Source organism: Nycticebus coucang, chromosome 22, assembly GCF_027406575.1.
Source record: "Nycticebus coucang isolate mNycCou1 chromosome 22, mNycCou1.pri, whole genome shotgun sequence".
NCBI classification, from domain to species: Eukaryota; Metazoa; Chordata; class Mammalia; order Primates; family Lorisidae; genus Nycticebus; species Nycticebus coucang.
The window spans coordinates 24,392,329-24,404,457 of record NC_069801.1 but is presented as its reverse complement, the minus strand read 5'-3'; the positions used below and the strand labels follow the sequence as shown (position 1 = coordinate 24,404,457).

At 54.8% G+C, this 12,129-nt stretch overlaps 1 protein-coding gene across 1 annotated transcript; it reads left to right on the top strand.

Annotated features, from left to right (window-relative positions):
• Nucleotides 1–1,122: 1,122 nt before the first annotated feature.
• On the top strand, nucleotides 1,123–11,885 carry MATN1 (matrilin 1). Its single transcript, XM_053576315.1, has 7 exons — nucleotides 1,123–1,222; nucleotides 3,024–3,370; nucleotides 5,796–6,018; nucleotides 8,303–8,428; nucleotides 8,882–9,298; nucleotides 9,835–9,987; nucleotides 10,764–11,885. Exons 1-7 carry the CDS (start codon nucleotides 1,123–1,125, stop codon nucleotides 10,979–10,981), a joined length of 1,584 nt encoding a protein of 527 aa, XP_053432290.1. The 3' UTR covers nucleotides 10,982–11,885.
• Nucleotides 11,886–12,129: the final 244 nt, after the last annotated feature.

Below are 12,129 nucleotides of genomic sequence, written 5' to 3'. Positions count from 1 at the left end.
CCACTTCCGTCCTCTTACTGCCTCTCACGTGATCTTAGGGAGGCGGGTAGGGCAAGAGCTACCATTCCTACTGCACAGTGACCAGCTGAGGCTCAGAGAGGTCAAGCCACCAGCTCTAGGCCACAGAGCAAGCAGTGTGTCTCAGGGCACGGGCCTGGACCCCTATCCTGGCAGTAACACCTTTTAGCTGTGTGACGTTAGACAAGTTACTTCAGCTCTCTGTTCCTTGGCTCTCTATCTGGGAAATGAGGGTAACAACAGTAGCTGCCTCAGAGGATTGTCCTGAGCATCAACTGAGACGCTTCGCGTAACTCCTCTGCTCACGGCATCAGCTGTAGGAGGGAGGCACTGTTTCCAGCTCCAGTTTCCAGATGAGCTATCAGAGGCACAGAGAAGTGGAGTAACTTGCCATTGACACACAGGCGCTTTGCTGGCTTAGCGAACCTAAGTACCCTGGCTCCTGCGTCTGTGCTCTTAACAACTGTCTCTATTGTGGTACACATTTTAGCCACGATTATGATCTTGAAAGGCTCTGCCTGGCAGAGAGTCAGCAGGTTAGGGCACTCTGGGCAGATGGCTCTGCATGTGCAAAGGCCTTGAGGCTTTGAGGGGAATCCAGAAGCACCGGAGGGCAGGGTGCATGTGGACAGGCAAGGACAGTGAGGCTGGGGAAGGGAAGCTGCTAATGAGGAAACTGCTGGGGGGGCGGGGAATTGTAGGTGGGGCAGGGATTTGGGTGAGGCTTGAGGGGAAAGGGCGGGGCTGGGGTGTGAGGCCATTTTGAACCCAGGTATCCCCAGTGTGGGGTGGAGCTTTAAGTCATAGGGCTCCAGCTGCTGGAGGAGCCACCCCCACCCACCTGAGAGTTCCCAAATTCCAACTCCAGCTCCAGTTGCTTCTGCAGGCAAAGGAGGCCTTGTGGTCGAGGGGCCTCTGGAGCCCAAGCCAGGCCTCCCTCCCTCTCCGCACACACACCTCCATTCAGCCCCAGCCCCGCCCCTGCTGCCCCACGTCAGTGGGGGGGCCGCCTGGCCAAGAGGCTGGGCGGGCATCAGGGTTGATAAGACCTGGACCCCTGCAGCCCCCACAACTGTGCCTGCTGCGGCCTGAGCTGCCAGCACCATGAGAGTCTCCTTTGGCACCAGCCTCATGCTCAGCAGCCTCCAGCTGCTGCTGCTGCTCCAGGCTCTAGGAAGTCTTGGTCTCGCCCCGCAATCCAGAGGTGAGAGGCCTGTGTGAGCTGGGGGACACAGGGTGGGCAGGTCCTCACCATCAGGCTGGGGGCTGGGCACCGAGGTGGGTAGAGACTAAATGGGATCCAGGGAGGGGAGCCTGGCAGGGAGGCAGGGGTGGCCAGCAGGCAGCACCGGGGCATGCACAGGTGGTGATGCTGACAAGGGCTGGGCAGGGTGACCCTCAGCTCCCTGGGACCATGCATGCTGCAGGGACCATGGTCTTCCAGGTCTCTCAGGGGCAGAAGCCACTCAGAGGGCCGGCTGTCACCTGGAGCTGCTCCAAGCCCAGGGCTGAGTTCATTCCTCTTTGGTGAGTGCAGTTCTTGGGGGGTCCAAGAGCCCAGCCTCCTTTGCCAGTCCTTCCAGCACTGGGCCCCTGAAGTGCAACACCACCCCCAGAGTTTCAGGTGTCAGCGCTGAGTCTTAGAATGCCCACTCTTCCTGTACTGATGGAGATTCTGAGGACAGAGGAGGCGGGCCTGTCTAAGATCCCACAGTAACACAGCCCCAAAGCATCCCGGCTCCTGAGCTCCCGCTCCATGAGGTGGCCAATCCCCTCTCCCTCTCTGGACCTCTGTTTTTCCTATTTATAGACTTAGCTAAGGGGGACCAGGAAGCCAGCTGCAAGGTGATTTCTAAGGTCTCTTGAAGAGCTCTGATGCCCAGGGTCCCTGTCCAGGGCGCCGTGAGTTGGGGATTGGGATAGCCCTGAGCATCGTCCCTTTCCTGATTCTCCAGCATCCTTATTTGGGATCAGCTCTGCTCAGCTTGGTACTGAGACCCGTGTGGCTGTAGGTCCAGTGACAGTCATGCAGGGGCCTTATCCTCTCCACTGACTAGATGAGAAACATTAAACTCAGGAAGGTGCAACAATCTGCCCGGTGCCACAGGGCGGCTGAGCCGGGATTTGAACCCAGACCCATCTCACTCCAAGTCCACATACTTCTTAGCACGTGGTGCTGCCCTCTTTGGTGTCTGGAGGGGTACTGCTCCTTGGGGGTGTATCTTGGTGGCCACCACCTGGTCAGATGGCCAAGGTGGCCACCAGGAATTCCCACTCCTTTTCTTAGCCAGCAGGCCCCACCGGGCTGAGGGAAACTGGCTCTACTGTGGTGATTCTCTCTAATGCTCAGATGCAAGAGGCCATGTTGGTGGGCACTGCTTTGGCTTGACAGTGCCTGGGGGGGCCACTCTCAGTGTCCTCCTGCCCAGTCAGGAGAAAGAGCTGCCCTTCTTTCTGGCAGCCAATCTGGGCTGCAGCCTGAGAAGTGTGTTTTCTTTGTTGTTGCAGTTGTCATTGTTGTTTAGCAGGCCTGGGCCAGGTTTGAACCCACCAGCCTTGGTGTATATAGCCAGTGCCCTACCCACTGAGCTATGAGCGCTGAGCTGAGAGGTGTGTTTTCAAGGCCACAGTGTCCTTTGCTGCCCCAAACACCCACTGTGTACGTGCCCAGCCCTATGCTGGCTGCCTTGCTCATTCCCAAGGAATTCTATGAAGAAGGATTGCCAGCTTGTTGCACAGATGAGGAGAGTGAGGCACAGCCAGGATTGGCCCTTGTTTTCTCCCATGGGCTGCACTGTGGGCCTTTGGCAAGTTGCTTGCCTAAGTGTCCACACACTGACCCAAAGGCCCAGGCAGCCCAGTTTAAGTCCGTGGTCTACTGTGCCTGTGGCCTCATATCCAGATCCAAGTGGCCTGGCCCTGATGCTCTGCTCCTTTGCCTCTGAGTGTCTCAGGGGCAGCCTCCTGACTGTGGCCACCTCTGGCTTCCTCCTGCCTCCTCTCAGGGCACCACTGCCGGACCCGGCCCACGGACCTGGTGTTTGTTGTGGACAGCTCCCGCAGCGTGCGCCCCACAGAATTTGAGAAGGTGAAGGTGTTCCTGTCCCAGGTCATTGAGTCGCTGGATGTGGGGCCCAATGCCACCCGGGTGGGGCTGGTCAACTATGCCAGTGCGGTGAAGCAGGAATTCCCTCTGCGGGCCCACGGCTCCAAGGCCACGCTGCTGCAGGCTGTGCGTCGCATCCAGCCCCTGTCCACAGGCACCATGACGGGTCTGGCCATCCAGTTCGCCATCACCAAGGCCTTCAGCAATGCCGAGGGTGGTCACTCCAAGTCCCCTGACGTCAGCAAGGTCTGTGCATCCCTCCCTGCCGGGCGGCTGCAATTTGGGAATTCTATTCTGTGCTATGAGGATTGCCTCCACACACTTCAATTTTCATGACACCCCTATAAGGTGGCCATTTTATAGCTGGGAAACTGAGGGCCAGAGAGGGAGATCATTAGACAGAGGCCACCAGCTGTAAGTGGTAGAGCTGGGAATCTGAACCCAGCCTTCTGACCTCAAGAGCTCATAGTGTGGTAAGCACGGATCATTTCTGTTTGGTTGACCTTGGCTCCCCGGTCTGGCTGAGCCCTTGAAGGCAGCGAAGCTCAGGCCAGATGCTTACATGATAGGGAAGGGTGCGGCCTGTGCCTCCAGCCTGTGTTCAAGGCCTGCTCCACTTTACTAGCTGTGCCACTGACTTTGTCTCTCCATGCCTCAGTTTCCTCACCTATAAAGTGGGAGAAATGATAACACTTCCTCAGAGTGCTGTTATAAGGACTGAATTCAAATGCATAAAGCGCTCATATCAGTGCCTGGAACTGCTTAAGCCACATATTGGCATTAGCTAATTTTTTACTTTGAGGGCTTGGGCTCAGAAACACGAGGTGATGTCACATAAGTGGCACAGTCAGTGAGGGCAGAGTGTGGAGAGTGTCAGAGGCCCTGTTCCCAGTGCCATGCCTTCATGGCTCAGCATGAGACCTGTTGAGTCTAGGTCAGGTCCTTTCCCCCTGTGGTCCTCCCACAGGCTCCAGACTTCCCCATCACAGCCTTCGGTGACCTGAGGAGTCATCATGTACCTGCCCAGGGCCCTAGCCCAAGGAAGCCCCGCTTTCTTGTCCCTCCCCTCCTCATCTCCCACTCTCTAGCGCATGTTCCTGCTTGGAGGTGATGCCCCTATTTCACCCTGCTAAAAAGTGGTAAATGTTCACACAGACCACAGCGTATAGTCCCAGCCATTACCACTCCTCAAAGGACCATCGCAGCAGGCAGCCTGTCAGGCTTATTCTGAGGGGCCAACAAGTTCCAACATGAGGGGCTGTAGATGGGGTTGACAGTCACGCTGGTTGAGAGGATGGGGTCTCCCAAGGTGGCTTTAATGGAGAGAGATAGTGAAGGCGACAATGCTCAGAGTGGTAGCTGGCACAGCTACAGGGTTAGCCTGTTCACCCCAGACCAGACCAGAGGCCTCAGGTGAGCAAGTGAAGAGAGAGCTCCTCCAGCAGATGACACAGACAGGCTGGCCCCAGGCCCCAGGTGTTCAGACTAGAATTTGCCTGTGGAAACTCTCAAAGCTAGGGTTTAGGGGAACAGCAGGGACTCAAGGACATAGTGGGCCTCAGGGATGTGGCAGCATGTGGCAGTGAACAGTCATACTAGGTTTTCAGTGCCAGTACCCCAGCTCCCCAGGGGGGAGAGGTGGTGCTAGATCACTCCCTAGGGAATCCTGGGTAATGATACTGAACATTATAGTTGCCCCTTTCTGGTTTCTTGCCCAGAGTCATGTGGCTCAACCTTACCACATCCCCTTCTTTCAGATGAGGATACAGATGCTCAGGAAAGTGGGTTTAGCTGTATAACTTGCAGCGCTGCCCTTCTAACCTGGGTCTGCCTTAACTGTGGTCACCAGGACAGGGGGTCAGGCCCTGCAGCTAAGGGCAGGGACCCAGGTCAGAAGCAGAGAAGCAGCCCAGGCTGGGCAAAACCGGGAGGACCCTGGCCTCAGGATGAGTGTAGGCAGGGGGTGGTGAGGCTGGAGCTCAGGGCCAGGGTCTCCTCTGTGTCTTTCTGGGATATAGCCCAGAAGGAGCCTTGGGCAAGGGGGCAGTCATGTTCTTTCCCTCCCTGGAAGGGGGATGCATTAGCTCGGGAAGTGGAGGAAGACAAGGGCTGCATCAATCTTCAGTTGATTCTTTGGATACCCAGGTGGGAGTGTCCGAGAGTGGAAGAATGCCCTGACGGGAGGCAGCGGCCCCATTCGTTAGCCTCTGCTGCCCCCTGGTGGCTAAGTGAAGACCTGCACGGGGCTGGGCCAGACGGAGACCCTGCACATTGCAGCTCAGGTCCAGCCCCCAGAATCACGCCGGGCAGGAGGGGTCCCGTGCAGGCCGCATTCCCTCGTCATGGCCCCTTCAGCTCCCAGTCGGGGGTAGGAGGTAGGGGAGACGGCCCTGTCCCTCCAGGCATCCGAGGGCCCGAGTCAGATAGGGAGAGTTTAACCATGTCTCTTTCAGTCAGAGGGAACCTGTCGCCCCCTGACTGACCGGGTCCTTCTCTCTGGGCCCAAGCCCTGACAGGGGACTACGTCCACCTGCACTGACTAGCGGTGGAAGCCTGGGCAAGTCCCTCTGTCTCTCCAGACCACAGTCTCCTCTTCCGCGGGGCTTCCTGAGGGGCGCAGCGCTGGGAGGCAGGGCCGGGCCCCACACACGCCCCGCGTGTCCTGTCGCAGGTGGTCGTTGTGGTGACGGACGGGAGGCCTCAGGACAGCGTGCGGGACGTGTCTGCGCGGGCCCGGGACAGTGGCATCGAGCTGTTCGCCATTGGCGTGGGCCGCGTGGACAAGGCCACGCTGCGGCAGATCGCCAGCGAGCCGCAGGACGAGCACGTCGACTACGTGGAGAGCTACAGTGTCATCCAGAAGCTGTCCAAGAAGTTCCAGGAGGCTTTCTGCGGTGCGGGGGGCCGGGGCGGGGCCTGCAAGCCAGCATGGGGCGGGGCCAGAGCCGGCGCGGACTCTGAAAGTCAGCATCAGGGCGGGGCAAGGGAGGGGCCGTGTCGGGACTTGGGGCGAGGCCAGGGCCAGGGCAGGCTCGCAGCCAATTATAGTAGGGGGGCGGGGCAGAGCTGGGACGGGGCGGGGCCTTATGGGGCCCGGGTGAGAAATTCAGTGACCTCGCAGGGCCGGGGCAGGTTCTGAGGCTGAGAGTCAGCGTCAGGGGCGGGGCCAGGCCGGGGAGGTGGCCTATAAAGGGCGAGGACTGAGCTGGCGCGAACGTCCAGGGTAGGGGCCAGGTCTGGGGCTGGGCTTAAGTAGGTTGGTGATGCCAGGAAGTCCCAGTAGGGGAAGTGAGACAGGGGAGGGAAGGAAGCCAAGCAAGTTACCCCCCAACGTGAGTGGAGCTTGGTCCCATAGGGACCATTGAGGACCTCCAGCTGTGGGATACAAGAGCAAGGCCTGGCTCCTCCCTAGATCTCAGCTTACTTCTTTGTAAAATAAGGGTGTTGGAGTAAATTAAATTGATAAAATGCATTAAGCTACATGCCAGTTCAGGGAAACAGAGTTCCTGCCCTCAGGGAGCATTCTGCCTGGCAGACACAGGCACAACCAACAAACTCCTTCTTGTGAAAGAAACAGAATAAAGGGGTATATAAGGGTAATGGAGGTACAAATAAAGGACTAGTCATTCCCCCTGAGGGAGGAGTAGGGAAACAGTATTGAGAATTAAGGGCATTTCAAGTAGGCTTCAAAGGGTGAGTAGGAGTTTTCCAGAGGGACCTCACTGACCTTTTTAGTATCTGTCAGTGCCAAAATTCTATTCCCTAGTCCAGCTCAGCATTTCTAAACTGCACCCTACAAAACTGTAATCCGGGGGTCTTCAAACTACAGCCCGTGGGACACATGAGGCAGTGTGATTGTATTTGTTCCCATTTTGTTTTTTTACTTCAAAATAAGATATATGCAGTGTGCATAGGAATTTGTTCATGGTTTTTTTTTTTAAACTATAGTCCAGCCCTCCAACGGTCTGAGGGACAGTGAACTAGCCCCCTGTTTAAAAAGTTTGAGGACACCTGCGTCTCTCCAAGATACAAATAAAGTGTACTCAAGAAAAAAAAAAAAAACAAACAAACAAACAAAAAAAAAAGTAGGTTGGTGATGGAACCTACATAAAACTAAGGTGGGAACAGCACCGGGGCGGAGCCTGATTCAGAGGCGGGTCCCCAGAGATAAGGGAGTTGGGGAGAGTGATGCTCTTTTACCTGACCTAGCAGAGACTGAGCCCTAGCAGAGACTGAGGAGGGGCCTGAACCCAGTGAGGGCAATGCTTTCAAAACCTGTATGTGCTTTTTGGCTTGGCACCGCCCGTAGCACAATGGTTATGGCGCCGGCCACATGCACCGAGATTTGAACACAGCCTGGGCCAGCTAAACACAATGACAATAAAAACAAAAAAGAAAAACTAGTCGGGTGTTGTGGCGGGCGCCTGTAGTCCCAGCTATTTGGGAGGCTGAGGCAAGAGAATCACTTAAGCCCAAGAGTTTGAGGTTGCTCTGAGCTGTGATGCCACAGCACTCTACTGAGGGCGACATAGTGAGACTGTCTCAAGAAAAACAAAACAAAACAAACAAAAAACCTGTATGTGTTTTTATGTCGAGGTTTAGGGTGCCAGACTTTTCTGTGATGCCAGAGGTTCCGAGGAGCCTGGCACTGGCAGGAGAGGGTTCAGAGTCCGACTCAGAAGGGAGGTGTGAAGGGGGTCTTTGGTATGTGACCAGCCAGAAAGGTTGGGGTCTTGAATAGATCTGGAGCCAGGCCATGGCAGCCCATTTTCCGCATTTGTAAAATGGGTCTAAGAAGAGCGCTTTACCTTATGGTGAGGATTCCGAGAGCATTCAGTTTGTGGTGCTGGACAGATCCTTATCCAGGGCTTTCTGTGTGTTATGTTTACTGCCACGGGCACTATTCCAGACACTTTGGGTACAGCAGTGAAAAAACTGATTAAAGGCCCTGCCTCCTGGCCTTTACCTTTTAATTTTTATCATCAGTATTATCACCTTCTGCAGGGATCTAGGCCCTGGTGCAATGATTGAAATGCTGTGCTGAGAATCTGAGGCCTGCATCCTACTCCGTTGGGGGCCTCAGTTTCCCTGAGTGTGAGAGGGGTCAGTGAGGGCGTCCTGGCTGAGATGTCCAAGGCCCCGTGATTGTGAGATCTGAGCTTCCCTTTGTCCCTGCAGTGGTGTCGGACCTGTGTGCCACAGGAGACCATGACTGCGACCAAGTGTGCATCAGCTCCCCAGGCTCCTACACCTGTGCCTGCCGCGAGGGCTTCACCCTCAACAGTGATGGCAAGACCTGCAATGGTCAGTGGGCCAGATATAAGCAAACCCTGGGGAGGGTGGGTGAGGCAGCAGGGCTTGGCTCTTCCTCAGAAAACCCCCTGGAACCTCCCTGCACTTTGCCTCTGGACGAATCTTCAAAGTATGTAGTTGCCTTTTAGAGTTTGTGTCTTCAGAAAGTTCTGTCTTGACTTCTGTCTCTCTTTTTAACACAATGGGTGGTAGGTTTAGTGTGGTTTAGTCTCAAACTCAAATCCTGGTGCTGCCAGTTCTCAGGTGTATGATTTAACAGCTGTTGGAGCTTCAGCTTCCAATGCTGCAGAATGTGGCTGATAACCTTGGCTTATAGAGGCAGTTCTGAGGTCAAAATGGAATGATCCTCAGCACAGAGCTTGATGTGTGGTGGGGACTCAGCCAGCGGTCAGGATGGATGACTATGTCCTTTAGCTTATCCTCTCCCCTTCGTGTCCTCCCCAGTCTGCAGTGGCAGTGGTGGCAGCTCAGCCACTGACTTGGTCTTCCTCATTGATGGATCTAAGAGTGTACGGCCAGAGAACTTTGAGCTGGTGAAGAAGTTCATCAACCAGATTGTGGACACTCTTGATGTGTCAGACAAGCTGGCCCAGGTGGGGCTGGTGCAGTATTCCAGCTCTGTGCGCCAGGAGTTCCCACTAGGCCGCTTCCACACCAAGAAGGACATTAAGGCGGCCGTGCGGAATATGTCCTACATGGAGAAGGGCACAATGACCGGGGCTGCCCTCAAGTACCTCATTGATAATTCTTTCACTGTGTCCAGAGGGGCCAGGCCTGGTGCCCAGAAGGTGGGCATCGTCTTCACTGATGGCCGAAGCCAGGACTACATTAATGATGCTGCCAAGAAGGCCAAGGACCTCGGTAGGTGCTGCCCAACTGGATTCTGGACACCACTGATGGTCAGGGGTGCACACAGGTATAGCTCGACTGTAGTTTACCTTGGTGTCTTCTGAGTACACCCTAAACCCAGGTGAATTTCAGTGAGAAAGATTGGTTAGTCCAACTGAGGCCCCAGAAAAGTAAGTGCCTTGCTGTGATGGTCCTTTTGTAGATGAGGCTTGGAGCTTTTCCAGCTGAATGTTACCAAGAACATACCAATTATTGGAAGTCAACCCCACTTTGGGACAATCCTGAGCTTCAACCACCAGATGGATGGTTATGCGGGTTAATTGATGCTCCCAGAATAAAGATTCCAGTATAGGGAGTTACTACAGGGTCTGACACATAGAACTTCAGTAGGTTTCCTCACTGTCCTTATCCCAGGCATTGTGCTTGTAATTCCAGAAGCTGCCACCAGGAGGTGTCTGGTGTTGGCTGTCTAGGCATTCCCCAGCAGGCTCAGCCATCCAGCTGCCTGTCCCCACAGCTAGCCTCACTTGTCTTGCTCCTCCTGGCAGGCTTTAAGATGTTTGCTGTGGGTGTGGGCAACGCTGTGGAGGATGAACTGAGGGAAATTGCCTCCGAGCCTGTGGCAGAGCACTACTTCTACACAGCTGACTTCAAGACTATCAGCCAGATAGGCAAGAAGTTGCAGAGGAAGATCTGTGTGGGTGAGTAAGGCTGGGGCCAGCGTCCTGGAAGTGGGTGTGGGTAGAGAGAAGCAGTTGGCAGAACCAGGAGGTGGGCTGGCCACTTCAGCTCTTATTGCCAGCAAACAAATATTGAATGCTCCTTATGTGGACAACACTGTTCTCAGTGCTTTACAAGTATTAAATCATTGAATCCTGGTTGGTAAGAATGCCATTATCCACATTTTACATACAGGAAAGCCAAGGCCAGAAGGGTGGAACAACTGTTCATATCTGGGGGAGCCAGGACTTGAGTGTTGCTGTCTCCCCTGGTCCTCCCTTGTGGCCTTGCCAGCAGGTTCCTTAGGGTAAAGAGTGTGGGCTCCAGAGCTGGACATACCTGGGTCTGCAACTTTGCTCTGACACTGTTGGCCAAGGGCAACTTATTTCGCTTCTTGGAGTCTTCATTTGTAGAATGAGATTAATGACTTCAAACCCAAAGAGTGGAGTGGGGAGTCACCAAGATGACACAGAGGCCCCTAATGGTGTCCTGCATACGGTGGGTGCCCGGCACAGGGATACTATTATTGTAGTTCATTATCAGGGCTCTGAGGGACCAGGGAGATGTTCAGGGTCTCCGCTCCATCACTCCTAGGGGCTCTGTCTCAGGGACACTGTCTCTCTGCCTTCTCAGATTCCTAAGGCCTCTCACCCTCCCATGATTTCTTCCTCCTGGCCCTGGGTCGTGACTATACCCCCTGCCCCTGGGCAACCACTCAACAGTTCCTTTCTGTCTCCCATCTTCTTGTCCACTGCAGAGGAAGACCCATGTGCTTGTGAGTCCATAGTGAAATTCCAGGCTGAAGTGGAGGGGCTGCTGCAGGCCCTGACCAGGAGGCATATCCTTTTTCAACTATGGCTGCCGGCTGGGAGGAGGGGTGACAGGCAGTGTGGGGAGCAGGGGCATGGCCCAGGTGCTTCCTTCTGGGGGAGGGCTGCATTTTGGCTGGATGGGCTGGTGTCAGTGGTGGTATAGACTCTGTCAAGAGCAGAGACACCTAGAAGGTAAACAAGGAAACTGAGACAGAAGTCAAGATCTGGGCGCTGGACACAGACACTGTCTGGGCATGCATCAGGCCCATAGTCCTCATTTCCCAGGCTCTTAGTGACATGACTGACACCAGCCTCCACTCATTGGACTCCAGACACCTCCTTGGCTCAGTCAAGACCAGGTGTGGGACCCAACAGGAGTCACAGTAACTGGTTGTGTTTTTGGAAAGCACCATTCTTGGGGATAGGTTTTTTTTTAGAGACAGAGTCTCACTCTGTCGCCCCTGGAGCGCAGGAACACATGCTGTGGGGGGAGGGTGAGAGAAAGCTCTGGAAGAGGGGCCCTCTGGTGGCAACAGGAAGGGGGGGGCCCAATGCAGGGCCATACCTGTCACTGCACTGGCCAACCCATACTCCTCCTTAACTCTGCGTCCACTGGAAGCTGTGAGTAAGCGGCTGGCCTTCCTGGAGAACAGGACCAACTAAGGCCACCTGTCCCTTCCAGTGGCCTTTTTATCTCCCCACCCCAAGCTCAGTCAGAGTTCTGCATGTGCCCCCAGTGCCCTGAGTTTAGTCTAGCTTTGCATTTATAGTGAGGGAGGCCAGCCTGGGGGTGGGAGGGAGAGTGTTTGAGTGTGTCTGTTGGTGGTGTGTGATAGCGTTTGGAAGCACATGTGTGCGTGAGCATGGTGTGTGTGTGCACGTGTGCACATGAGCCCGTGTGTGTGGACATGCACCTGAGGGTGAGTATGAGTCTGGCAACTGGAATGCGGGTGCAATAGTCAGAACATAGGTGTGAGTGTGAGAGAAACTGAGTACGCATTTTTTTCTAATCAAAAGCTTAATATATTTCTATTTTTTTAGTTAACCCTTTCTTGACTCCAAGTGCTGTGAATCCTTTCTGATTTCTCTCTTCCCTGATGAGAAACAATTAAATGTGATTAACTTAAGCACTGAAAGAGGCTACAGGCAGTGTGGTTATTTGGGGACTAGGAGAAAGGATTAATAGAGGTGGCAGGTGGTGCGCGTGCGGGAGTTGGGGGTGTTGTTTGGATGGGAATGGTGATGGTGGTGACGGTGACATCAAAACCAGCTCACCTTTGCCCTGCCTTTTCAGTGACAAGTTCATTTACA

What these genes read in the sequence shown, in the direction of transcription:
- MATN1 (XM_053576315.1), top strand. Translation starts at nt 1,123, where the DNA reads ATGAGAGTCTCCTTTGGCACCAGCCTCATGCTCAGCAGCCTCCAGCTG. An exon ending in TGATGGCAAGACCTGCAATG is followed by an intron (nt 8,429 to 8,881) that starts GTCAGTGGGCCA and finishes TGTCCTCCCCAG; the next exon opens with TCTGCAGTGGCAGTGGTGGC. An exon ending in CAAGAAGGCCAAGGACCTCG is followed by an intron (nt 9,299 to 9,834) that starts GTAGGTGCTGCC and finishes TCCTCCTGGCAG; the next exon opens with GCTTTAAGATGTTTGCTGTG.